The sequence below is a fragment of the Calonectris borealis genome, chromosome 10 (genome assembly GCF_964195595.1).
Source record: "Calonectris borealis chromosome 10, bCalBor7.hap1.2, whole genome shotgun sequence".
Classification (NCBI taxonomy): domain Eukaryota; kingdom Metazoa; phylum Chordata; class Aves; order Procellariiformes; family Procellariidae; genus Calonectris; species Calonectris borealis.
In genome coordinates, this window is record NC_134321.1 from 12,334,122 (window position 1) to 12,361,873 (window position 27,752).

General features: G+C 47.3%; 1 protein-coding gene across 10 annotated transcripts; it reads left to right on the forward strand.

The window, feature by feature from the left end:
- Window positions 1-334: 334 nt before the first annotated feature.
- SLC41A3 (solute carrier family 41 member 3) lies at window positions 335-26,551 on the forward strand. 10 transcript variants are annotated; one of them, XM_075158878.1, is made up of 11 exons: window positions 335-507; window positions 1,556-1,874; window positions 12,433-12,540; window positions 13,365-13,436; window positions 14,239-14,383; window positions 16,518-16,664; window positions 19,287-19,431; window positions 20,157-20,236; window positions 22,065-22,199; window positions 23,030-23,178; window positions 25,617-26,551. In XM_075158878.1, the coding sequence occupies exons 2-11, from the start codon at window positions 1,584-1,586 to the stop codon at window positions 25,800-25,802; spliced, it is 1,458 nt and encodes a 485-aa protein (XP_075014979.1). In that variant the 5' UTR covers window positions 335-507; window positions 1,556-1,583; the 3' UTR covers window positions 25,803-26,551. The 10 variants fall into 10 exon arrangements, 9 of the variants coding, with proteins under 9 accessions (XP_075014979.1, XP_075014977.1, XP_075014986.1 ...); XM_075158876.1 differs by having other exon boundaries at window positions 395-507; window positions 23,030-23,292; XM_075158882.1 differs by lacking the exons at window positions 335-507; window positions 1,556-1,874 and adding exons at window positions 5,817-6,861; window positions 10,530-10,628 and having other exon boundaries at window positions 23,030-23,292.
- The last annotated feature ends 1,201 nt before the right edge of the window (window positions 26,552-27,752 follow it).

Below are 27,752 nucleotides of genomic sequence, written 5' to 3' on the forward strand. Positions count from 1 at the left end.
GGCCGGAGGCTTGGGCACGTCCCGGGGGGCAGCAGGAGGTACTCCTGGCACGCCGGGTACCCCGAGCTTCCTTCCAGGGGGCTACTTCTCGAGCAGGAGCCGTCCTCGCTGGGAGTCCTCCAGCCCCCCACGCGAGCCCTGTCCCCGCCTCCCCGTGCTGTCCCCTCTGGCAGCTGGGGTACAGAAAGGGGTATAATAATAATGATAGAGTAGCGGGGCTTGCAGCAGCTGCCGGCCTGCAGAGAGCGGCCCGCTCGTGCGCCCCGGTGCCTGCACGGCGCCGGGGCAGGCCCGGCGACTGCCACTCACGGCGCCGCGCCGCCTCCGCCGCCGCGCGGCCGGGGGCCGGGCTCGAACCCGCGGCCGCCGCGCAGGGCGGGCTGCGAGCCGCGCCGCCGCGCCCCAGATGTGGCGGCCGCCTCCCGCGTTTGCATCGTCCCGGCTGCGCCCGCGGCCCTGCGGGCAGAGCCCCTAGCAGGGCAGAACCACGGGCAGGGCAAGGAGCCGGTAAGCGCTGGGGGGGAACGGGGACCGGGTTTCCTCCTCCCGCAGAGGGGGACTTTGTTTTGTCCATCCCTCTTCCCTCCCCCCCAGCCGTGACGGGGGCCTCCTAGCAGTTTCCTCTGCTCCCCAGATGTTGGGCAAGAAGAGGATTGATCCTATCCTACCTGAGGTAGTGCAGGGGCTTAGGCCGTTAGGGGCCCATCCTGGAAATGAGAGCATCAGAGAACATCTGCCAGCGGTTAACCCAGATGAGTGCTGGCAGAAAGTGATGGGGAAAGATTTGGGGCACTGCCTGGGCCAGCAGTGGGGCAGGCAGGATGAATGACAGTTATACCAAGAAATGAGATGTGATGGCAGGAAAAGGGTGACTGGTAACAATTTTGCATGTTTATTTTTTCTTATAAGATGCTGTGGGGTCATGGCAGCTTCTCTGTAGATAGATAAGTCACATAGTGCATGCGTGTCAACTAAGGCGCAAAAGGAGGAAAAAGTATGCAGATTAGAAAGAAGATCAAAGAATTATACTGTTAATGAGGAGTGGTGGACAGCTAGCTGTACTATGCTAGGTGCTAGGTACTATGCATAGTACATACCTGCTAGTCCTTTGCTGGACTGTAGGATGCTAGGATGTGAACTGCTCCCATTTCATGGCTAGGGGTCAGACCCTAAAAAGGGTTGGACTCTGCTGTGCTCCTCAGTTCTCATGACTCCCAGTGTGAGAGCTGCTGGGTCCAGAATTCAGGCTGTGCTCAGCACCTTCTGCATCCTTCTGGGCGTTCTCAGGGTGAGAGCCAGGATGAACAGCAAGCACTCCAGCGTGAACACAGGCCTAGGAAGAGATGCAATTACAGAAAGAGAGATTGATCTGACACTATAAAGTTGAAGGTAAACTAAGTACTACTATTTGGGTCAGCAGAGCATCTAGGGTTTGGGGAGTAGGTGGTAGTTTGCCTTCAGGTTAGTGGAGTGGACAAAATAACAAAGGATTTCCTGTCTCTGACCCATCTGATGCCTCTTTTTGTTATCTCATTGTTTCTGACTTGTTTTTCAGAAAAACTCTGTGATTCAAGAAAGCCACCATGAAAGGTGAGGAAGTTCGGCAGAGGAGAAAAGAGGGCAGGACTAGGAATGGAGAGCGATCAAGGCACAAAGCAAAGAGCAAGGGTAAACACAGAGAGAGCCGACTTGGCAGCCAGGAGGCAGAGGATGTCTCTCTGCATGCACAGCAGAAGCTGTTGGCTGAGGAGAAAGCGGCCATGGCAAAGTCGCGGGAAGAGTCAGCCATCGCAATTTGCCTGCAAGTGCTCCTGCCATACCTCCTAGCTGGGCTTGGCATGGTCTTGGCAGGCATGGTTTTGGATTATGTTCAGGTAAGGGAAAGAAACTGATCTGATGTACCTGGCATGGGATAGGTGGGGGACTTTTCTTCAGAGGCAGGGGATTTGCTCTGGGGATGGCAAAGTAAAGGAGGATTTGCAGCAGTTTCATGTGCTAACATGTCCTTCGAAGTCAGCTATTATGTACTTTTGTGCAGCTCTCAGGAGACAGCGTATGGTGTTTTTCTGGCCCTTTTTCTCCTCTGGAGATAAAAGACAATATGGTACTGAAGACCACGTGGAGGATCTGAGGCATCTGTGTAGGAAGGTGCAGCCCTGTGCAAAGATTTCACCTTCGTCCTGGGAAGAGGATGGCTGAGCTGCAGCCCCAAGGGCTGTGGTGACATAGTGCTTTCCTGCAGTAGGTTGTAGCTCTGGGAAGTCCTGCATCCCCTGCTTCATTGCACAAGGAGCTAGCCAGCCCAGCACTGTTAACACTTCATACAACCAGCCCAGCCCAGCCTGCGCACCACATCTTTTTCTAAGGCCTTGTAGCAGATGACTCAAATCCTTGAGTCATCTTCCAGTCTGATTTCTGATTCTGTGACAGTCAGGACCAGACCTTTCCTCCTATAGTGCAGCAATACAGAGCTTTAAGGTAGCGGTGAGCACCTGATTTTGGACAGCTTAAAGCTGCAGTTAATTTCCAGATTATAATTTGCTATGCGTTTGCACTCTAGGTGACTCTTACTGCTGCGTGCCTTTTTGTTAACCCTTGTTATTTGACTAGCTAGCTCTTGGGTCAGACTGCCCTGACCTATCTGATACAGTGACATGGACACTACTGTGCTTGCATTGACAACTTTCACAAATCTGGAGCTGTGTTCTTTTGCTATTAGCCCTGGGCTGATCTCCCTAAGCTAGAAGAGCTATAAAGGCTTAAGAGAGACATGGTATCCTTAACTGACCTTAGCATGTACTCAATGCCCAGCAGAATGTCTAGTCAGGTCAGAAAACACCAAGGCAAATCCAGAACCCAGTGGCAAACTACTTTTTGTCTCCTTAGATGTCATTCTGAGAGTCTTGAGCCTTGAGCAGCCACTTACATTTTTATTTTTTAGACTGTTCAGACCTGCCCATTCTTATGGATCCCTGACATTAAATGCTTTTTACCTCCTATTGTGAGATACTAAAGCGTGAAATAGTTTGCAGATGGGTTTATGATGTTGGAGGAGTGCTTTTCTTTCACTTCTTCCCTTAGAGTATTTTTTTTTCTAGGAAGGACTGAGCCACTAATAGAATGTGAAGCAAACCTTCTGAAACTGCAAAAGTCTGGTTTCTGTTTTATGCAGATAAAGAGCTTACAAAGAGCTTTCATGTTAGCGCTGGGAAATCAACCCATACAACATCTCATAGGAAAAGCAGGCCTTTGGCAATTAGCACAGTGACTTTTCATGCATGATCATGGACTACTTGAGCGTGTCTTATCGTGGACTCGCTGCTGCTAGGAACTGCCCTTCCTTTCTAAGCCAGTCCTGGCCTCTGCCCCTGCTGCTGCTGCTGTTTCTGTGGGGCAACAGGAGATGCTGCGAGGCTTTTGGCCTCAGACACTCTCCATCTGCTAGCTCTCAGTCTCTCCACATAAGCTCTCTTCTCTGCCCTTTCCTAAAGTGGGGAAGAGAGGAGCAAGGTAAGAAACAAAATTACACAGCCTGATCTGACAGAGAGCTAACAGAGTCAGGAGTCATAGTACTCCAACTACCCCAACAACTGGGACATATGGTCCCTGAAAAGCATTGTCCTTCCATGAGTCTAAGGTGTTAGAAAAATGCTGTCTGTTGCTAACACTGCCATGTTGTAAGAGCACTCACTGGTATCCCTGTCCCTTCTTTGCACGGATGATCAGGTACCTCTGAAACTGTGTTCTTTAGCACTTGTCATCTTTCTGTTCTTTTTTTGTACTGTGGCAGTGGATGGAGGCCCTAGAATAAGAGTCAGGGCCCACCAAAGAGGCTGTTTCTGCTTTGGCTCCTCCAGGGCAATGCCACCTGTTGGCTAGTTTGCAAGCATGTTGAGTCGATGGTTGGACTTGATGATCTTAGAGGTCTTTTCCAACCTTTATGATTCTTTGTGTGCAGAGAAGGGCAGCAGTGTACCTCCCCGGGTTTTGCCATGATGAGTGGTGCAGCCATGAGGTGGGTTTTTTTTTCCAAACTAGTTATAATCTTTTTCCCGCTGTTCAGCAACGCTCTCTTTTCTTCTCAAACCTGATGCATCTCTTTGTGGACAAATATGGTATATCTTTTTGCCAGGAAAATATGATGCATCTCTTTGCTGACAAATACGGTGCAGATCTTTATCAGAGGCTCCTTAAATACATAATAAAATGACCCAGTGTACACAGGCAGGTCACCTGAACCAATTACTTTCTCTGCATACTGATTCATTGGTTGAAGGCTTTTTATGGTGCTTGCTTAGAAACAGAGAGAGACGAAGCATGATAAACTCATAAACCCTGCCAGGCTGACGCTTTAGTACAGGATGTGTTGCTGCTGTGTATTTTAATGGCATTTGAGTCATTCAGGCTCATTAATATTTCCTTTACATTAATGTTTCTGCCTTACAGCAATCCAGTTGGCAGTGGCATATGGGACTAAGTATGCACATTATCAGACCTTTGAAAACCTATAGCAGTTGCCCAGAAATTGTCCTTTATTTCCTTGAAGCCTCTGTGAGTTTCTAACCAGAACTGGGCCTTCATGCTGTCACTTCTCAGTTCCTGGCTGATATAAAGAGGTTGGGTCATGTGTGATTATTACAGGATTTTTATTAACCTCCCTCTTCCAGCTATTGTGGGCTTTTTTTTCCAGTTAGATTAGCTGAAAGGTACTCCCTTATTAGCTTTCAGCTAACTGGACCGTTGTTAGGTGGAAGAGACACACGTACACACCAAGCCAGCTGGGGATGGAGAAGGCTTCGGGGGCTGTACCAAAATATCAACCTAGAAAGCAGCAAAGGACAGAGTCTCCCGTTTGTAGCTAGGGCTTGTTTTCCACCCTGCCGTGCTTGCAGAGAGATCTGCTGTACCATCTCAGCCCATTAGGCTTTGTGCTTTTGTTTGTGTGAATTCAGACCAAAAGAAACACACCGTCCAAATGGCTGAGAGCTTCCTCAGTTCCCTATTTATCTGCAAGGCAAAAGCGTGTCTTGTTCTGTCCAACTCTGCCAATGAATTTAGCTCCAAACTGGGGACCCTGTCACAAGACAGAGTCCGCAGGCCATGAATCTTTACGTCTCTCTGCAGAGCGTTAGTAAGGCAATGCAATTTAAACACTGACTTTGAACTGGACTGAGAAACCTGTATCTTTTGTGCCTACCACTTGAATACTTGCTTTCACTTGTTTGCCTTCACTGGGGCATGGCTGGATTTGAACCTGTGGTTGAATAGTGAAAAAGCTCAGTTGCCAATGTACGAAACCAAGCCTATGCTCTTCCATCTTAAATTGTGCTTTTAAAACTTTTTGACCCTTTGATCCAATTGGTGTGCCCAAATTAATTATTAGAAAGGAGCCCCAACAGAATATCCTGACTCCCTTCCCCACATGCATGACTTTGAGCTGAAGTCTTTACTGAGCAGGATACAAATTCTTTGGCCGTATGTGGCCATGATGCAGCTCTTGACCTTGTGTCAGCTGTTTGACCATGGAGACTCTGGGGTGACACCCCCTCTCTCAAAGACAGTATCTTCCTGGGAGAATGCAGAAGCAGCGTGTTTCACTTTAGGACAGGAAGGGAGACCAGCTCACAGCATGCCATGGAAACATTCACCCTTTCTCTCCCTTGCCTGCGGTGTAGTGAGATTACAGAGCTACCTTAAATAAGCTCTGGCTATGACTCTTATCTTGGCCTTTGCAAACTAGCAGAAAGTTGAAGTGATGACAGCAGATAAGGGTGTTCGCTTTTGAAGCTTATTGGCTGGTTCTCTGTTTTTTTTTTTTCCCCCGAAAGCCAGTCATTCAGAGGTATAGCTGGCATAGACCGATTGTTACATCCTGCGGAGACCATGGAGGGGACAAGAGGGGCTGGGGTCTAGAAGGGCTGTTCTTCTCTCACCAGCTGGCTTAGCTGTGTCACTTGCCTGGGGATGAGACCTGCGTAATATCGTCAGCCGTGAGAAATGTGGACTCATGTTTTCCTTGACTTTTCTTCACCTTGAAGGAGAGCAAAATGGATCCTGGTTGTTAACTCCCGACCTCTTCGGCCTTGGGACAGTGAGAAAAGTTCAGCATTGCTTATGGTGGGAGTGAGGGAACTGGGGCTGGTTCACAGCAGGCTTACGTATTAAACCATCGTATCAAAGGCGAGCCACAGTCTGACAAGAAATGTAACCTGAGGAGAAAGGACACTACTGCGTTTGAGCACGCTGAGGGATTCTTGCATGACCTGTCACTCTTTCAGTGCTGTAGCCTGAGCAGGTCTTACTGGTTTTTACCGAGGTGGTGGGAGCTGAATGGGGTGTGGGCTCATTTCTATTCGTCCGCAGACATCTCCACAATCTTCTTTTCTCTTTTTTAATTCCCCCCTGGATATAAATTGGAGAAATAGTGTCCATCAAGTTTGCTGTCACCTGGGCTCAACCCAGCTGAATCAATTTTGGAGGATACCTTTGCTGCAACCCTCTGGACGTGCTCCTCGGAGGAGAAGAAGCTAAAGCAATTTGGCATCATTGCTGTAGTTTGAAGAAAAACATTTCTTTAGACTTCGAAGAGAGCTACCAGGAGGATCTGTGTAATGTCCTGATCTCCCCCCATTTGCCCTGCTGAGCATGGGGTAACGGTGTTTGACCATGGTGGTCACCCAGTTACAATTGGAACTGTGCTTCCATGGCAAGAAGCTGAGAGGTTTCACCTGCAAGTTGACCAGGTCAGCCAGTGGATTTCTCCCAGAGACTTCATTCTCCATTGCCTCCCAGATTTTCGTGCCGTTCATTCTGGCTGGCTTGGGCATGGTGGCTGCTGGCCTCTTGATGGATGTTGTTCAAGTAGGTACATGTGGTTAGACAACTTTATAGTGAGAGGGTGGGCTAATTCACTGACCTTGAGTATTTGTGCGGTTTTGTTTTTAATGTGTGTGGTCCAAGCAGCCTGTCAGCAGGTTGGCTGTAGGCTTTTCCTGTGCTAGAGAGACACTATTCATTTTCTTTAGATCAGTACATGGGCTCCTTGTGAAGTGGGATAGTGGCTTTCAGACAGGCTGCCTGACACTGCCCTCGGTGCGTTAGACTGGGTGCTCCCTTTACTGTATCTAGCTAAACACTTCGATGATGACTGCTATGAAGCAACTGGGATCAGACTGCGGCATATTCCCCTATTGCATGATATTATTTCTTTCCTTCAAAAACTGCTGATAAGGAGATCTAGGTCAGGGTTGTTGTTAACTACCTGTCTCACTTAAAGGCAAGTTTATGCTTTCAGTTCTTTGCAAACAACCTAATGTAATCTTTGGTCTAGAAGGCATTTAGATACTGTGATGAGAGGCATGCCAGCATAAAAAGATTAGCGTTGCCTACAAACTGAGTGCTTCTTGGCCAGATTCTGAGGTGGGTGCAAATTTGGAATAACTTTCATTGACTTCCAAGGAGTGCTGCTGGATTTACACCGTTGTGCCCACAACCAGAATCTATCCTATCTGTCTTTTCCTTTGTACCAGTGGCACAAATAGAAATGCAAAATTTGATCTAGTTTGGGCATCTCATGCCAGTGGATTTACAAATCAAAAGGCTGGCAGAGTTTCCCAAGGATATATCCTGCACTCTGAGCTCACTGGAGTACATTGGATTCTCTGGCATTAGTACCACAGCAGGAGCTAAATATGGATACTTGAGTGTTTGGAAAGACAATACCTTGCTGTTTTTTCTTGCATTGGAAGAAACAAAGAAGGCAGAGAAGTTGAATTAAACGGAATATGAGGAATATAAAAGAAGGGTTAACTGGAGTGGCACATGCTGTTGCTATGCTGTGTTTGTCGTCTCCACCTTGTGCTGTGCTTAGGCACAGACCTGTCTTGCAGCATTACAGAAGTTCTCAAACTACCCAAGATGTTATGTTAATAGTTAGCAGTTATCTCAGAGAAGGATGAAGACATAGTACATACCCACTCCATACCCTTGGCAGGTGAATAGGTCTTTGTCTAAAAGAAATCAAACACAGTTGCTAAGAATTGGGCTCCGTTCAAAAACGTAACTGTATCCAAACTGATGGAAAACATAAGCCATGTATATCTACGTTGCATGTGTCCTTTAAAGACCAGAGGGCAGACTACTTTGTGTATTTGTTCCCTAGACTCTTAAAAATGGGGTCATGTGTGAAGCAAATAACAGGAAGTGTATTTTTTGGTGAAGGTGTTTCCAACTATGTTGAAATAGAAGCCATCAGTCAATGGGTTCAGCTCCCAGAGGAGGGAGCTAGTGCACTGAGAGTCACAACTGGCACAGGAGAGATGAAGTGAAGTGAGCTGCCATGGTATCAACAACCCCATATTTAAAACCAAAACCAGTAGCTGGGAAAATCCAGAGATCTTAGCCTTTAAATGTTTGGATTATTCTTCTGTTACTTTTTGTCTTTGAGCTGTTTATTTTCAACTTTTCTTCCTGCAGGTGTGAGAGCTAGAAACTCACTGTCCTGTCCAACTAAAACCTGAGACTGAGTTTGTTTGCTTGAGGCTAGGTACCATAAGACTCATATTGGTAATCATGAAGGCTCACACTACTGAAACTACAGGTTTTTCTAGTCAGGAGTCTGTGATTTGCCCATTTTTCAGGGGATAGTGTGGCTGAGGAATGCTTTGCCCTATTTGCAGTCACTGCAAAACATTCTTTGGAAACTCCGTGTCTGCCTTTGACAGGGAGATATATGGGCAAGCTCAAGGATGGTATCTAGAGCATACATGTGAGTTTAATGGTGCTGCCCTTGTTTTGTTACATACAAACTATCTTGAAATAATGTGGTTCTGTGCTGGGAGTCCAGCTGGCTCTCTCTCTCTTGCAGAGCTGATGTTGTTGTAAAGAGGAGAACAAAGTGGAAATTGCTTGTTTGTGTCCTATCAATTTTTTCAGGATTTTAGCAGTTTTTGATCTGTCCTGGGATGAAACCAAGAACTGTTAAAAAAAAAAAAATCAACAGAGATTTGTCTAGCCCAGTTGACCCCAAGGCTCAAACCTGGGTCTCTCGTACTGTAATAAAAGGATGCCCAAAGAAATGGCTATTTCCCGTTTTCTCTTCTTGGTTGTGCAGATGATGCAGTCTCTGTACAGGGCCGGTCTTTTCTTGCTGAACGTTTCCACCTCTGCTCCAGTGATCCTTGGCCAGCTGGTCAATCCGGATTCCGGGCTGGCTGGCATTACTGGAGACCTTGCAGGGCCCTGCCAGTGTTTGGCCCACTCTTTTACAGTAAGGTGAAGAATCAGATTGAAGCTGGACGATCAGATTTCAAACCAGAGAATTCAGGAGGAAAGCTTCCCTTTCATTCTCCCCTTCCACACCACTGCAGTGGGACACAGTCCAAATAAAAGTCACAGACATAAGATATCCCTGTCCTTTGTTGATAAAAGCCCATGAGATGATTAGGATTGAAAAGGATTTTGAATTGGCTTGCGTTTTATAGTCCAGGATCTTTTGAACTTTCTGCTGACTTGTTCAGGGCAGTGGAAAACCTCTGAGGTTTCTTAGCTGCTGCCATGGGAGGATGGATGCTGTGGAGAGGTGGGACATGGTTGGCACTGTGAGGACAGTGTAAGGAGAGGCAGTGGGGCTAGACCACAGCTGGGAACACTGCCTCAGTACATCATAGCCTCTCTTCCTCTATGGGACCCCATGAGCAGATCCAGCTGGCACGGGGACCAGCTGCAGTGGATCATGGGGTAACCAAGTTTCGTTGGAGCTGAGCTTTAGGGCTGTAACTCCATTATGGGGACGCGAAGTGGGAGTCTCTTTCTGGCTCAGTGTCCCTGTGTGGGTTTGCAATGCTGCAGGGAATGTTTCTGTTCCTTCTAGGCCAGTTTTCATCTCGAAGGACAGAGATGCTTCCTAGGCTTAATCCAGCTGTCTTCATTCAGGCAGCTCCTTGCCTGCACAGCTCTAACCTGCCACGTTCACCTGCCTCTCCAGCTGACAGTCCTGCAAGGCGATGGCACAGGGATCATCTGTTTATTCTGTATTTCTGCAGTCTCTAACACAATGGAGTCCTGGCTACTGTGGTATAAATCATTATGAATCTGTCCGTAGGCTCTTGCTGAGTCACTAATGAGACTCAAATGGAGGCAATTAAGTCAGCTTTTTTTCTTAGTACAGTTGTGTGATTCTTTATTAATTGTTCAAAGCCTTTCAGTGTAATTATATGTAAGGCAGAGTCCCAAAAAATCATACCTCATATGCTGAAACATCTGTTACGATGGCTTGAGACCTGCAAAATTCATCATGAACACAAGGATTGGAGCTTACATTAATATAACAAAGTCATATTTCCCAGAGGTGACATGCACAGAAAAGACAAACAGTTGAGTTTTTCTGTTGCTTTTTATTTATATGTTTTTTTGTGTGCAAAATATGCAAGATCTTAAATATGAATGTCTGCACGCCTGTGTATTTTAAATGATTGGGGTTTTTTACATTGTGACTATGAAGTCTGTTTTTTCTCCTCTTTCTTTTGAAGGTGTCAAAGATGTGTTTGGATCTTTATTCTTAATTAAAGAGAGAGGAGAGAGGGGGATTTGAATCTTTAAAAGAGATGTCCGCCCCTAGCTTTTCTCAGGTATTTATGTTCCATGTTAACAAATTCAAACAAAATGGTAGTGTGTCAAGTAAGGTGACTATTCTTGTGTTGTCTGTTATTTACTCAACAGTAACGTACCTTTAACATTTTGAAACATGCCTGTTTCCAGGTCACCACTGCCAGGAAATGTGCCTTTTTATATTGATAATTATGTTTTGCCTGTTATTTGCACCTCTGAGGGGTGTCTTGCACCATGTGCTCAGGGCTGGCTCAGCCCCACTTTCATTCATCCTGACTCAGAAGGAAGCTGTGAGGTCTTCCCAACAGACAGCCACACCACTGGCTTCCCACAGCTTCCCATGGCACAGCCAGAGCAAAACACCGAGCTGTTACACCCTGTATATATTTCCCAACAGGCTGACAGCTGAATGTGTCGACATTTACCGAGTCTGTCCAACCTCCTGGATTTTCAGGTTTATAGAATCCCAATGGATGTGGAGAAAGGTGGGCAGGGATCTATTTTTCATTTTGTTCTCTAGCACCAGAATTTGGGACTGTCATATGATACTAGCCAGTGACAAGTTAGAATTCATGAACAAGTTGATCCTTCACATGACGTGTAGCTAAACTATGGAAATTTTTGCCACAGGATGGCACATGGGTCGGAGGGGGTAGATTGGATGAGTACCTGAAAGAAAAATCCTTTGAACATTGGTAAGTGTGCAGAAAAAACCCACCAGCTCAGTACCCTGTGGCAGATAGTCATAGGCTGGAAAATACAGAGGAGAATTATCCCATCTACTTGTCATACTTGTAGATTCTTGTTTTATACACCTGAATTTGACTATTGGTGGAGATAAGGATAGGTTAGATGGACCTTTGGTCTGACTCATTGCAGCTGCTCTTTTTTTCTTGTATTCTGCTCTTAGATGTTGGGCTAGTTCATTTTACTTCACGGTGAGCTGCTCCGTTCTGTGATTTCATCCTGATGTGAACCTCTCTGGCTACAGTGGGACTTTGCCAACATCCTTGAACGCAAAGGGGGTGAATGAATTATGTTCCAAGGCACTGTATGGTAGATAAATTACAGAAGACGTGTTAATCAACAAAGTTTCTTAAGGTTTCAGATCATTTCTATTGTTGCAGCTGATTCAACAGCTTTGTACAGTTCGGCTTCAGAGGAGCAATGATAATCAAGATATTGGCCCAGCAGTTCGGGCTTATGGGATATCTTAATTCAAAATCCTTTTTCCAGCTGTGCTGGGAGCATGCTTGGTAACAGGAAGATTTAGAAACTGCCTGTGGAGAAGAGATACAAAAATCTCCTTCCCTCCCACCACCAGTCTTAGATGCTTAGTTAGAAATTTGGTAAAAAAAGACAGACACAACTTTTTGTTGTTAGATCGTTTCCAGATCTTTGTGTTTATTCTTATAAGTCTGGATAGCAATAGGCATTCCTGTATCTAGTGTCAGTACAAAGGATGGAGAGGATGCTGTATTTCATTTGGCTTGTGAACCCTAATTATTTTTCATGTTGTTCTTGGCTAATGCTAAAGGCACACTTTAATTTGTGGCTTTCCAAAATCTTCTGCTGCCCTCAGGAAGAAAGTTCCTTCCCTGTTAGGACAGTGCTTTGCTGTGCATGAGATCGGAAAGAATATTGCAAGCTAAAAATTGCTTCCTTCAATCCCAAAATGCAACCAGCCCAGGGCAGCATCTGCCCCACGCGCATAGCAGGCACCTGTAGAGCAGGTGGTGAGGTGGGAACCCACTCCTCTTTGAAGCAATAGCATTGGACTGGTCAGCATCACAGACTGAGGTCATTGCCTTTGTTTTCTTCCAGCACTGGGATGTGTTTCGGACAATTACGGAAGTTTTTATCCTGGTTCCTGCCTTGGTTGGCCTGAAGGGTAATCTTGAGATGACGCTGGCATCCAGGCTCTCTACTGCTGTGAGTGTTAACAAGGTGGTGGTGGTGTGTGTGTGGGGAGGGGGGGATTAGCATGAGACATCAGGAGATTATGCTTTTATATAACCACGCTGTGCATATGAGACATGCCCTTTTCTGCTAAGTAGAAACTAGTGGTGTGTGAGTGTTAAAATAATACGTTTGCCCTCATTTTGTAACTGGAACAGAGAATTTCCATCTGTGCTTTGAAGGTGAATTATCCCTGGGTGGCCGATTGCTGATATTTGGGGCCCTGTGACACATGAAGGAGACAAAGTCAGGACTCCACAGCTGTCAGCTTCAGTACTGGATTGCTTTTCTGTGGGTATTGATCCTTGAGAGACCAGGGCTTCCCAGCAATCCTACCTTGGAAGGAGCAGACCGAGGCTTCTTGGGACCTGCAGTAGCTTTTGCTACTCTGGATTTGATTTCTCCTGTCTCCCTAAGCAGTTTTGATTACTTTGGGCTGTTTGTATTGCATGTCTCGGGAGAAATTGGAGCTTAACAGAGCCATTTAGGGGGAACGAAAGAGGAAAAATGGTTTAATTTGTTCAGCTTTTAGTCTGTGCGGGATGTGCCCACTCCACCTTTAGCTGGGTGCCCTGCAATGCCCCTGCACCTCCATGTGAGCCGCCGATACTCCTGGGACACTGAGTTGGAGCATGTGGAGATGTGTCAAGAAGGAAGGGATGGCTGGGAGATGCCAACCTGCGCTCACCTCTCTCTGGCTTTCGCAGCTCCTTTCCCACAGGGACCAGGTGAAGCTGCCTTCAGCAGCCACCTGTGCCACAGGAACAGGTTTTCAGGGTGTCTCTCTTGGCTCCTAGGCTAACACCGGACAGATGGATGATGCCCAGAAGCAATGGAAAATGGCCACCTGCAATTTAGCCCTTATCCAGGTGAGTCACTTCAGCTGGGAGAGGAAAAAGGCCCTTTTCTCTTGCTGTGCTGCAGCCCAACAGCATCTGTTCCCAGCAGTGTTGAATCCCAAGCTGTTGATTTGGGGCAGGTATTCTCAACAGAGCCAAGCAGGGCCCAGGACTTGACCTCCAATAAAGCTCTGTGTGGCCCCAGAGCTTGTAGTTTAGCTGCAAAACACATCTAGACATTCATTGCCTCTGTGGACAAACTGAAATAGTGAAAAAAAACTCCTTTTGCAGGGGGAGCTGCGGCACAATCCCTGTTTCACAACAGCCCCTAGATAAAGCCTGTCGTCTACTGCAGTGTTTGGGAATCAGCCTTGGGCGGGAGGGGAGAGATGGGAGAAATGTGACTCTTGTAGCTCCTTCTGCTTATTAAAATCCAGCAACCAGCCTAGAGGTTGCACATGGCAAGGCCACAGGGCTTGCAACATGTGTCTGTGTGCTTTCCCTTATCTCCTTCCACAGCTTTCAGCTTGCTAGGAGTGCTGTGTTGATGGCGAGCCCATTTTTGTGTTGACCAGGGCTATTCCTTTGCTGATGGACTCGGTGTCCTTTGCTGAAAAGTTATCTGCCCTTTGCAGGCCTCCAGAGTTTTTCTCCAAACTTTGTCAGGACTTTTTTTGAACGTAGTGGAGCCTTACAGGGATGCTGCTTAAATACATAAGCAATCAGCATCTCTGCAAGGCTTGGTTGTGTGGAAATGCTGCGGTCGCAGGGAGCCAGGACTGCCAGGGAGCAGATGCGGATGATTGCTCACCAGCTGTCTTTTGGCCCCTAGGTCCAGGCCACCGTGGTGGGACTTCTGGCTGCTGTTGCTGCTGTGATCCTGGGAGCCATCTCCAAGGGCTCTTTGGAGCTGAGCCAGGCTGCCGTGCTGTGTGCCAGCAGCGTGACCACGGCCTTCATAGCTGCACTTTCTCTTGGTGAGTTGTTTTTGTTCCTCAGATCAAACATGCAGCACTCAGATGTGGAAAAAACTGTCCATTCTGCCAGGGAGGCCCAGCTGACATCCCTTTGGTCTGGCACGGGGAGCAGGGGTGCAGGAAGCATTAGTCCTATGTCTGCTGCTTTCACCCCTTCTGCATCCTGCCTTTGCTTCTCTTCTCCTAGGATCTGTTGTTTGCTGGGCTCTGGGCATCCACAGCAGCAATCAAAACGTCCCACTTCACCTGACACACAAAAAATACCATGCGATGCGTGGGTGTACACACACGTGCACATGCTTTCTCCATGTGTCTTGGGTGACACGTTAGCCGTCTACACTGGCCCTTTCCTAGGGGAGAGTGAACCAATGCCATGCACAAAGCAGGATATTGAGAGTCTGTTAGCAGACAACTCCAGACCACACTCGAGGTGGACTCGAGTCACCCAATACCCTGCGGAGGATGGCGGCCAGCCCTGTGGCTTGCCTGCTGTGAGCTCTGAGCCAGGCAGTCCACTCCCCTGGCTATTCCCCTTGCAAGGGAAACGTGACGGGGTGGGTGGGTAGGAGCTGCTCTGTGTCGCCTGAAGATGATCATTTTGTAGTCTGCCATACGAGGGCAGCATGGTACCCTGAATAGGGGGAGCTGGCAGAGTTGGATACAGCAAGTTTTCTAAATGAAAGGGACAAGTTAGAGCAAGTGCATATCCTGAAGCTGGAGTCAAAGGGTGATTGTAGATGCCTTTGATAAAAAACATGGGATGAGGCAGTTGTTAAAAGAGAAGAACAGCAGCCCAGCTTACATTAAACTCTTCCCTTCAATCTCCCTGCTCGGTGTGGTACAGAGAGGCTTTGCTGCTGTACCAACACAGGCTTTCAGCTAGCATTAGTTTCTTCCCTGGACGTGGTCACAGGCAGCCGGTGTGTGAGTGTGCATGATGGGAAGCTGCTATTTTTATGACCAGGGAGGGAAGCAGCATCAACTGTGCTGTGGGCAGGGGAGCGTGGGTGTCTGGGAAGGCTTTTGTGGAGAATGCCATGTTGTGTGAGGATGTGTTTCTGTATAAGGGATGTTGTGCCAGGGAAGGTGCACACGTGGCATTTCTTAGGGGAGAGCCAAAGCTCCTGTGCACGCTCAGCTTTGGTGGGCCTGTGCGAACAGGCACAGAGACGTTGAGAGCTGGAGGGAACCACCGTTTCTCAAGCTTCCTTTGGTGCATCCTCTCAGCCACGGAAGGACTTTGAAGAGATGTCATGTGTCTTGTCTCAAGGCTGCCCTTGCTAGTCGCACAGCAGTGGTGGCTGGCCAGGCAGGGTTTATTCCAGGTGTCTGTTCCACAGGCCTGCGAGAGATCTGATGGCTGAGGGATTCCCGCATGTTCATCAGTGTTTGGGATTTGTGCTCATTAACTTACCTGGGCAAGTAAAACTTCCCTCCTCTCCAACAATGCTGAAAAGCAGCTGAATTTTCCAGGTGCAGCTCAGAGGACAGGGGAAGAGAGGTGATGTGGGCCACCTCCATAACCCCTTGACTCTGGAGCTGCTCACAGCATCAACATCCACCCAGTGCAAATTAAAGCAGCCCCAAAGACTCTGGGACGTGAGGGGTCGGTCTGATGGCCGGGCCAAAAGGCTAATTCAGGCTACTGTAAGGAAGCTCGTTGCTGCTTGGTGGTTCAAACTCAGAGAAATTTTGGTCTAATATGGAAAATATCTTTGTGCTGTGGAATCCAGAGTAGGGGATGGCACCAGGAGGCTGCCGCATGCCTGCTGTGTGCTTATCTGTGAGTGTGCTTTGTGTCTGGTCCTGCTTCAAGGCAGCAAAGATTAGGCTGCTCAGGAGGGGAGCTTCTACATTTGGGCTGCCTGCTGATATCTCCTTTGATCCCTGGAATTTGCTTGTGTGCCTCTGGGCCTTTGGTGCAGTTCATAAGGGCAGAGTCATGCCCTTCAGGTTGGTGAAAGCAAGAGGACAAATTCCTGGGGATGTCCAATCTCCAGCTGCGTGGTACCACTACGGGCAATCTGCGTCTTGCTTTTCCCAGACCCTGTGTCCCTCTGGGAACCAGAACAGCAGCTCTGGGGTGAAACACAGCAGGATGCATTCTGTGATGCCTGCTCTGTGTCTTTTCTAGGTCTGGTGATGATTGGCGTGATCATCGGAGCAAGGAAAGTTGGGATCAATCCAGACAATGTCGCCACACCCATAGCAGCAAGCCTTGGAGACTTGATAACCCTTTCCCTGCTGGCGGGAATCAGCAGTACACTCTTCAAATACATAGGTACAGTGTTTAGCAGGGATTTACAGCTCAGCAAGGGAGGGATGAATCCTTGTGAAATTATTGCAGGGTGCTTACCCATTTCTGGGATGTTTCAGAATGGAGGCTGTCATACTGCTGGGGTAGAAAAATGACCAAAGAGGCTTTTTCCAGGCTCTCTTTTAGTAGCAAACTGGAAGGCAGAGCCTAAGAAACACAACTGGGATTTGTCAAAGAAATGACCAACATGTATTGCATAGCTTTGGAACAGAAGGTTGACATATGTGACACTGATTCTGCTCCTGCGTCTGTCACTAGCCAAGCATAACTACTTTCAGTGCATGGGTAATAGCAGGTCCTTCCTTAAAAAGCTATTTCAGGGTTTTGGCATTTGTAAAATATTCTTGTATCTTCTCATGTGGAGAGTCGCAGATGAACAAGATATTATCGTCTTGGAGGGAGGGCGGCAGTCCTTCATTGTTTTATGCTCACAGGACTCTGAGTAGGAGTTGTGGGTTAGCTGTGCTGTTGGGTGGCAAAGACTTGGGCACCTGTTGACACTGAAAAGCTCAAAACATGTTGCAACTTGGTGATATATGCCTGACTGTTGCTTGTAAAGTGCTAGGCTATTTACCGTGAGCCTAACCTAGAATAGAAACAGGAAAATAAAAAGATCCAGCAAACTCAATACCATTTGAAACCCAAACTGTTGCTTCAGACTGTGAGCAGAAGCAGCGAAGCAGCTGTTCTCCGTTTGCATAACTCGTTCCATATGCCAGCAAGTGAGGGAGTGAAGGAGCACACGTTGCAGGGAGAGGCCCACGAATCACTTCTGTCCAGTACTGCTTGAGCTTGAGAGGTGCATTTTTTTAATAGGCTTTTTCCATGACGCCATCACACCTACCTCTGTAAAGCTAATTTGTCTTTCAGTTGCTACGCCTCTGATAATATCTTCCAGAGAGCACATGGCGGAACAGCATGATAACTTCTATGGTTGTGACCAGAGAGCATTTATGATGTTTTCAGAGTAGTTTAAATAGCCTCTTGAGATGGAAAATACTCAGCACACAGACACCTAGTCGTTGGGAGCATGAAGTGAAGTAGGGAGGAGGAAGGCACTGTTGATGGTGGTTGAATAAATCCATTTCCATTCCCAGTGTGTAGTAGGGGACAGGTCATGCTGTGAAAACTTCTGGGTCCAATCAAAATGTATCCTTCAAAAATACCGGTGAGTCTGTAAAGTTTGGAATACTATGTGCCATCTGATGCAGCACCATCTCCTTCTGCGGAATACCCTTTTGCCAATGAAGATTTTCAATTTTTTAAAAATCAACCCTGGTCCTTCCCAGTCCTGCATAATGGAGATACAGACTGTGCCAAAGGGTTGCAGCTTGCATATGGACTGTATGTGAGAGAATGTGGCAGAACTGGAATGTGGAGACTGAAGTCCATTCATCCTACCAGGAGTCTTTCTGTGGGCTTTGATAAGGTTTGATAGACTCCAGTGCTCTGTGTCTGCATTATTTAAGAAGGAATTAATTGCCTGAAACAACAAGAGGTGTGGGGGGGAGATCCAGTACAGCAGCTAAGTCTGTCATACAACCCATCTGTCCTAAATGGCTCCAGGTGGTAAAGTGCACTGACAAAGCAGCAGCTATTTACACCCCAGAAGTGGTTGCATTTCAGTGCCGACTAAAGCCACACGTAAAGAGTGCACCTCTTTGTGTAAGAGCCCTTGATTCATGGAGGATACCATCACATCAGTGCTATCTCATCCAGGTAGCCTGAGGCCCTGGCAATGTCATTTTGAAAAATGCACACTTTGAGCCTGCTTCATCTCCCAGATTACCTGCAAAGTCTGCATTACAACCCGCTGGCTTTGGCCCCAACACAGAGACCAGATGGAGAGCTTTGTTGAAGAAGCATTTTTATATCAAAAGGATTGGCATCATCCCCATTGCTTGAAGGTGTTTCTCATGCTTCTGAGTCATGTTTATTTTCTTTTAGTGCTGCACATCTACTTATTTTTTAATTCCTTTGCTTCTAAAGGTCACTTCAAGTTTATGCCCCTACCGAATGGAAAAAGCACCTAATGGAAACACATGTAAGCTAGCACGAAAGAAACCTTGGATCTTAACTGGCTTATACGTGCAAGAGAGCATTTGTTCCTATAGAGCAGACCAGCTGCTCAGCAATTCTGCTAGCTTGCCACTAAAAGTACCTATTACCTATTGTTTTAGGTGAAGGCGTGAGGTGTCTGTCGTAAGTGTGATACAGCTTGCACACAGGAGTTTTCCCCTTGCCCTGCTGTTTGATTTGTACCCTGAAGCAAGAAATTTTGTAACTTTTTGTCTTGCTTAGTTGGAGATGGAAATGGAGACTTGCTCATCTTCAGATATAACTTGCTTTGAATCCTGCTGATTTTCAAATAACACCCTCTAGCAGCGAGTTTCAGGGATTAATTATGGATTTCTGTGGTGGAGTGAGGTGGTTTTGTGGGGAATATCTTGGTTCATGTGATTTTTCTGCTAACGTAACTCAGTCTGAGTGAGAGCCCTGCTGCTTTTCTTCCAAACTTTATGCAATATGATTTTGGCAACCTGTGAAGCCATGGACATTTAATTCAAGATTTCTTTTCCTTGCCAGATATGAAATACCTTTCTCCTCTGATCTGTGCTGTCTTCATTGTCATGATCCCTCTCTGGGTTGCTATCGCCAAGCAAAGTCCTTCCCTTACTGAAGTCCTGAAATCTGGATGGCAGCCGGTCATTGTTGCAATGAGCATCAGCAGGTAAACCGAGGAAGTGCTCCCGAGCCCACACGTGTATGCATGCTGCAGAGGCAGAGAGACCCCATGCTCATTTAGAAAGCCATCAAAAATGAAACTGGAAGGGACAGCAGAAGGGTATTTGTCCAGTGCTTCTCAGCCATTGGTGGCCCTCCAATGGGCTGTGAGATAGCAGATAAGGAGCCCCCAAATGACTGGAAAAAGCAAGTCATCATTTTTAAGTCTCACTTGCACATCCATGCACCATGTGGGTGCAGGCCAGGAAACGAAAAAGGGAGATGATGACTATCACAAATAGTCAGACTTCAACCTCATTTTTATCCAGCTGTAAAGACAGAAGACTGGTGAATGTAGAGCCAGGTAGTTCACTCCTCCCGTGCTTCATCTTTCAGACCCAGGTGAGATCTGGGAGAGAATTTTAAAAAACTGCTAAGACCAGTATAGAAGTGTAGCAAAACTTCTGGGGAGAATGATAAAGCTTCCCTGGCTACTATCAGTTTTGCTCACGGGTGGGCAAGGAGGTCTTCCTGATCTCATTATGCCATTAAAAAAACCTGTAAAGCTATCTATTGGTGAAAACCAAGCAGTAAAAAGAGTAAATGGGGAATAGTCCAGCCCTGGCAATGGGGAAGAACCAGTAACTCATCTCAGTGTGCTATTTTCACAGCGTAGGAATTGCCCTGGGAAGAGAGATTGATCCACCCTCATTGCCTGTCCTTTTTTAACAGCATTGGTGGGCTTATCTTGGACAAAACTGTAACTGACCCAAACTTTGAAGGAATGGCTGTTTTCACACCTGTGATTAATGGTAGGTTGGGCAGGGGGGGTTATACGCATGCTTTTATTTATACCTCCCCCTCCTCCCCAAGGGTTATGGTATCCACTCTTGCCCCCTACACAGAGGTCTGTGTTCAAGTCCCTGCTCCCATCACGAGTAGAAGTGAAGCTACTGGTCCCCATTACATCCCTACTTACTCGTATCTTGAAGCGTCTCTGGAGCAAAATAGCAGGCAGGGCTGAAAAATACTGGCAGAGCTGTGGGAAGGGCTAACAGCATCTGATAGTTGTCTCCGAGAGCTACGTTGACACCTTTGCTTTCATAACATCAAACCTACTGAGGATGTCACAATAAATCCATTTTCCCTGTCTCTCTCCACTCAGCAATTTGAGCTGTGCAATCATCCCCTATACAGATTGTTGATAAAGATTAATATATTAAGATTACATGTGAGTGTATATATATAAAAAAGAATATATATATGGATTATATGTAGGGATTTTTAATATATATCTCTTAACATCTTTTGTGTGTATATTTGTATTTGTTCAAAGCCTTGCAGTACTTTTATACACACACATACCAGTACAAACTGCTGGGGATCCTGGCATCGCTGAGGATCCACTGGGTTATTTTTCTGCTATTGTAATGTTCTTGCAGGCCAGGCCCATTCCAGGGGAAACCCACGTTCCTGGGGCAGGCTTGGCCTCATGCCACCCTCAAAGCGTGGTGTCCTCTTGCAGTGTCAGAGGGTGTCACCCAGCTGTCACCTTACTGGATCTGCATAAAGACAGCCACCTTGCTGACAAACTCTTTCCAGCATGGTTAGCCAAAGAGCCCGATTAGGAAAGTACATCAACAGCAATTTAGTTGAACAATGATTGACCCAGACATCGCTCTGTGGGGGCGGGCAACCTGTTTGGCAGAGCTGGTGGCAGAGTTACGAGTGCTTCGTGTCTTTGCACAGGTAGCTCTTCACTTTGCATGTGCAGGGGAGTCCTGCAAAGCGTGGCAGTGCACCATTCAGAAAGCTCCCATCTTGAGCTGTGTTGAGCTAGTCTTAGTATTTTCAGTTTGATTCCGCTCTGGCAAATCTCACATTTAATTATGGAGCATTTCCTTCTTCAAGGAAGGGAAAATATGAGAAGCCTGTAGGATCTGATTCGCCATTATCTTTTCTGTGGCATTTCTACTCTGCAAATACTCAGGGTGGTGGAGGTCTGCTCCACAGATCATCATCCGTCTGTTTTCTGCTGGAAAGTGTAGCTGCTTTTTCATGTTTGCTAGAATTAATCAGTCTGGAAGGAATTAATTGCCTTTTAATTACCTAACATATTTGGGCTCTGATTCATTCTCATATGATTCCTTCTCATTTAGCAAGTGCGTTAGATGCCTTCAGACAGACATATAATCACTCTCTGTGATGTTTGCTGTCTTTTAAACAATAATGGCTTTCTGGGTGAGTAGATCCAAGAAGTGGCCGTGAGCAGCATCTGCCATTGCCTGCACTGCTTTCCCCAGGTGTTGCTCACAGACTGCGTCAAACCAGGTGCAATTACATCATCTTCAGAGGCCACGTGGCATTTACAGCCAGTGCTGGGAAGCAAGGGAAGCTGTTTCCAATAAAGCAGTCAGGAGACGATCACTGGAGCCTTCCTGATTTTTAAGAGCTGTTCCTGCCAGGTGAATAGCGGAGCACCACCATGACATGTGGGATCAGGTTTTCTCTTTCTCTCACTGCTGCTCTTAGTGAGCTTGTAAGTGAATGCAGAATGACTCACCTTGGGCTAGGTTTTAGACTGATGTTTCCTGCTGCAGTGAAGGTGGTTTACAGGTTTATTGTGTTTTGTCCTCATAGGTGTTGGAGGGAATCTGGTCGCCATCCAGGCCAGCCGTATTTCCACATTCCTGCACTTCTGGAGCATGCCTGGAGTTTTGCCGTACAAGATGAGGCAGAATTGGCCCAACCCATGCACCACATTCTTCTCATCAGGTAGACCTTGAACCCTAGGTGTCCATGTCTCAAGGCCTGTCATCACAGATAGCTCCTTTATCAAGCCTGGTTGGCGAAGGACTAGGTGGGTTTCAAAGGCAGAACTCCCTTTCCCCCTTACAGGGAAGATACTCAGATCGGAAAGGAAGCATCTTTGCAGTAGGCAGCTTGAAAAAAGGCTTGTGGTATACTTGCTCACTGGCATGCAAAGAAATTGGCCTTCAGTACTTAGTAAAAGTACTTACTTTTACTAAAGAAAGTAATTGAAAAAGAATCTCAGATTTGATCTAATAGAAAGTCATTTTAACCATGGCCAGCCTAGAGCCGTCAGCTGTGGGCAGAGGGGTGAACAGAGCATAACCTTGCTGAAAATCAGCAATTCCTCCATCTTCAGTAATGGATAAACCTAAGCATCAGCAAAACTGGATTTGGGTCTGTTGTCTTTTTAGATTGCAGGTTCCTCTTGATTTTCCCTGCTACGCTGGGAGTTACTGCTAAGCAAACTAAAAACTGGGAAAGTGGGTTGCAGCAAGGCAGAGCAGAAGCAGTGGGAGGCAGAGAGCAGCTGAGAGGAGTGTTTGGAAGAAGTGGAGTGGATCAGTATGGAGCATGTCTTTGGTGCACAGATTCAGCGCTAGACAAAGCTGCTGGGCTGATACTGCAGATGCTCCAGATTGCTGTGTGATCTAGAAAAGGCGTTAGCAGTGTGGTTGGTGGGAGGAGACAGCCCCAAGTCTATGTACCAGCATTAAAATATGCAGCTGCGTCCTGTCCTCCCCCACACTGTCTGCAGCCACTGTCATTGCTGTTTCTATCTCTGTCCTCTGCAGAGGTGAATTCCAAGTCAGCCCGAGTCCTGTTCCTTCTGGTTATCCCAGGGCACCTTGTGTTCCTCTACACCATCCATCTGCTGCAAGGAGGCCACACGTCTCTGTCCTTCACCTTTGTGATGTTCTATCTGACTGCTGCTTTGCTGCAGGTAAACCCCGTCCAAAAGGAACCTCTCAGATACTGTGAAAACAGAACAGTCTCCAGGCTAAACAGGAGTCACGGTAAAACTTCCAGCAGCAGCCCACATTTCCAGTCATTTCAGGTGTGCTTCTTACCACGCATCATGTATCTTCTGTGGATCCAGTAATACTTCACCCAGATTGCCAGGGTCTGGTTTCCCACATGAGCACGCTGCCCTTAAGGGTGAGGGGTCAGACATGAGATGAGGAACAAGTTATCATCATCCACTGAGCTGCATAAGTGCACAGACACACACTTAGCAAGGAGGTACCTCTTGCTGTAGGTGGTACCTTGTTTTACCATGTTCACTCCTTGAGTCTCTAAGGCCCAAGTATTTCTAGAGTGCCACTGGTTATCCCAGTAAGGGGCAAGTGAGAAGCTGTGAACCCCAGCCAGCAGGTTTCCCCACTCATTTTGGAAACCAGTTTCACATATCATGGTGAAGACCTAGGGATCCCTCTGGGCAGGGCCACATGAGTTAAAAGCGAAGGGAAAACCAGGCCTGAGAAGTTCATCTTCAAAAGTAAAAGTTCTGGGTAGGCAATGGGCAGCTCATCCAATGTGTTCTGCCTGTTCCCTTTCGCTGTTTTCCTGCCCTGTAAACTTTGTCGTCTCACTCAGAAATGCATGCGGCTGTTGCTTAAACTCACAAAGGCTCTGACTTCGCTTGCCCTTTTAAATCAGTGATTCATTAATTTGCAGGGTGAGGTAGCTGACTTCTCGCTTTGCCTTACAAGCAGCCTCGTGTCTGTGGGTGAATTCCTTGTGTGTGTAAGCAATCAGTTTTTCTCGACCTTTTCACAACCCTAAGCCCAGCAGCACAGCCATAGTTGTAAGGGAAAATATTTATTCTTCTCTTTATGCATCGAGGTAACTCCTCAACCAGAGCCAAGCATGAAAATACGCAGAATAAATGACAGCGTAAAGAGCAGAGTCCCAGCAACGCCACTGACCCCGAAAGATTCCCATGGAGGCCAGCGGAGGAGAATACACTCAAACTGATTCTTTCTTCCCCTCCATTATACTTTATAAAGAAAGACAGAAAGAAAGAGATGGGGAAGTTTGGGTCAGCTGGACAAAGCCCAAAGAGAAAGATGAGAGGCCTAGAAAACATGACCTCAGAGGAACGATTGAATGGACTGAGGTTAGGTAGTCCAGCGAAGAAAGGCTTGAGAAAAATCTGGTTAACAGCCTTTAAACTACCAAGTTTCTGTAGGGAGGGACAGAATAACATTTTCTCTGTGGACACTAGGGATGAAACATGAAATAATGTGTTTCAAATGGAAGACGACAGATTTATGTTAGACCTTGGGAAAAACAAGAACAGAAAAAAAAAGCCATGGGACTGATCACTTAGAGTGTGGCATCTCCATCTTTGAGGGTTGTTTAACATAGGTTAAACAAACGACCGTCAGGAAAGATGTGGGCATATTTGATCCTGTATTGAGGCAAAGGAATGGTCTGTATAAAAGTCTTGAGTTTCCATCCAGCTTTAGTTTCTGTGATTCTGTTATTTAATTTGCTTCCCCCATCTCTCCTCCCTCTCCCCCCACCCAGCTTGCACCTTTAGAAATGCCGCCTCTGGCTTTGGTTCCTGTTGTGCTGCGGTCTCCCATGGAGGGACCACAGATGTGGGGTGCAAACTCTCTCTCCCTTCTTAATTCAATTAACTAGACAGTCTTTAATCTTTAACTGAAGTATTTTTTTCCTCCATCTGTTTATCAGAATTGGGAATGAAATAGGAATTAAAAGAAATCACAACAAAGATTTTAAAACTGTTGAGATGAAAAAAAAGAAATTATTTTCTTTTTTTAACATGTCAGTGCTGCTTGGGATAACTTTGATGTAAAAACTGCCTCAAACTCTGGTTGTCCACTGAGACTTTTAGGAAAAACAAAGTAGACACGATCTGAATTTCTAATGGAAGAAAGAAGGATGCAGAGAAAAAATCTGGCTACAAACTTATCTTTTGGGGCTGCCTGCATATTCGCAGCAGCCCTGTTTCTGGTGGAGTGAATGGGAGCACTCCCATTCATGGCATGGGAAGTGAGACCCGTTCCTTTGGGAGATGCCAGTCTGGTGTGGCCAGACTCCTGTTTTGGGCCACGCGATGCTGGTGAGCAGTACAGGCGTGGTGCCCACACTTGTGGCTGGCCGCATGGGGCTGTGGCACCATGGACGATGCCAGGCAACGCAGTGCCCAAGGGTGTGAGCCAGCTACAGCCACCCCAGCGCAGCTCCATCCCACAGAGAAACAGTGGTTCTCTGGGGAAGGTGTTAACTCTCGGCGATCCCTGTTAGCTCTGGTACCTTGGCTGTGGCCACGTTATTTTGGCTGTGAGCTGAGGGAGGCTGTGCATTACCTTCTTGCTGCCTCACAGCAGGGCCTGTCTTGCCTCTCCTCAGGTGGGAATCCTGCTCTATGTGGCTGACCTAATTGTGCGCCTGATGTGGAGGAAGGCGCTGGATCCGGATAATTTCTCCATCCCCTACCTCACTGCCCTGGGGGATCTCCTGGGCACTGGATTTCTGGCCATCTGTTTCCGCCTGGTTTGGCTTGTCCACGGCGCGGACATGAACCTGGGGAACTGAGAGACCATGTGCTGCTCCGCATCACTCGTGCGACACGGTGCTTTCCTCTGGGACAACGGGGTACTTGGCGATGAGCGCTGGGTCACCCAGCTGCACTGGGCCTCCCCTGCCACTCCCGACGCCCCATCTCTCCTCCCTGTTGTGCCTTACAGCTGGGCTTGCCCGCCCTGAGGAATCAGCACCCACAGACTTGTGCCCTCGCAAGTGAGCAAGCTGGTTTTAAGCAGCGCCTGCTGCTGACACCTGCACCCGGCAAACAAGGCGTTAAGGAGCATTTGGGCCGTTTGTAATGAATGAGCATTTTGATCGGTTTCAGTCCCTAGCACCGACACAGCCCGTGAGGCCTCTCCAAAACCTGCCGAGGCCACGGCATCTGATCCTGCAAGTGGATGTCGCAACAATCTCCGACGGACTCTTGACTTTCCATGAAGGGAAATTCTTTATTCGCCCCCCTTTTATCTCCTGTCGTATCCCTGGGGGAGAGCAACCGGGTCTTTAAACTTGTCTCCTCTCTGTCGCTCAAGACGCTCAGGATCTGATGCAGTGAGCTCCTCGCTGGATCACGCCCAGTGGGACTTTATCTAGGGATACCACCTACCTGCCCTGGCAGCATCACTGTTGTCTGACCGACAAGCTGGATTGATTGCATTTTGGGGGTAGGAAGGTTTGTTTTTATGGTTTATGAAACGTCCAGTAGTTAAAATGTTTATAGAAACACACACACAAATAAAGTGGTTACAAAAAGGTAAGCTGTGGATCTGGGGGTTGTTTTTTCTTGCCATGGCTCTGCCTGTTTCTAGTTCAAACTTGTCAGGTAGAACTTCTTGCTCACTTCTTTCTCATCCATTCAGGGTTGGACAATATAATTTTAATAGGCTTCAGGAAAATCAGTGTTTCCTAACCAAAAGCAGCCTTTTGCAGCCCACATGTTTCAGGTTAGAATTAAAGCCCATTCCCTCTCCCGCAGTTGCCATCTACTCATTAACAGTTGCTCTGCAGCAAGTCTAGAATCTGTGTATGTGCATAAGGACCGTGTTGGGCTAGGTGAGGATTTGGCACGAGGATTTGGCAAATGACTCCTTACGTCCTCGCTCCAGGGTGGCTATGTTGCCTTACCAGGAATGCTTCAGGGAGGCACGTGGGGCTGAAAGCAGATGATTCTCGCTGAAATCAAAGAGTCAGGAGTTGAGGGCATGGATCAAACCTTTGAAAAATACCTCTGGGCCTCAACTTTAATAATAATTTGCCTTTGTACGTGTTGGAGCAGGGAAAGGGGGAGGTCAAGTCCACCTGCCTGATGGCAGACAGACACTTTGTTCAAGGACCTGCCACCTCTTAAACACTTAAATCTGAGCTGTGTTGGGTGCCTGCTGGCCTCGGGTGTTTCTTTGCTCCTGCTGCTGCTCTAATCTCCCCAAGCTGCTGCAGAGCTGAGGCCTCTGCACAGGATCAAGACATGGCTGAAGGTCCCTAACAGCAAAAGCTGTTCAGCTCTGGGATGCCAGGCGTGGGGAAAAGCACTCCCTGAAAAAAACTAACCTGTCGCCTCCCCTCTCTCCAAGCCTCCTCTTGCTTTTTTTGTTACGAAGGATAAATTACCCCATGCCGGCTGAGCTGGGGAGCGTGCACACACCAGCTTCCTGGCAGGGGAGGTTTCAGCATTTGAGCACACGTTCCCCCCGCCTCGGGCCTCGCTGCTTTATCTCTCTCTGCAGCCTGTGTGCTGTCAGCTCTGCTGGCTGCGCCGCCGTCGGCCCCGAGCACCCACGTGTGATAATTGCAGTAGCAGCAGTGGCTGAGGGGGCTTGCGGGGAAAGCAAGGCAAGCGTCTGATTGCCGGTCCCAGTTCGAGGGGGCTGCATTAAGAGATACCTACATGTATATTTTAATAACATGAGCTTAGCGTTTTATTTTGTAAACCTTTATTAGCTCTGATTTGGCGCTGGCTTG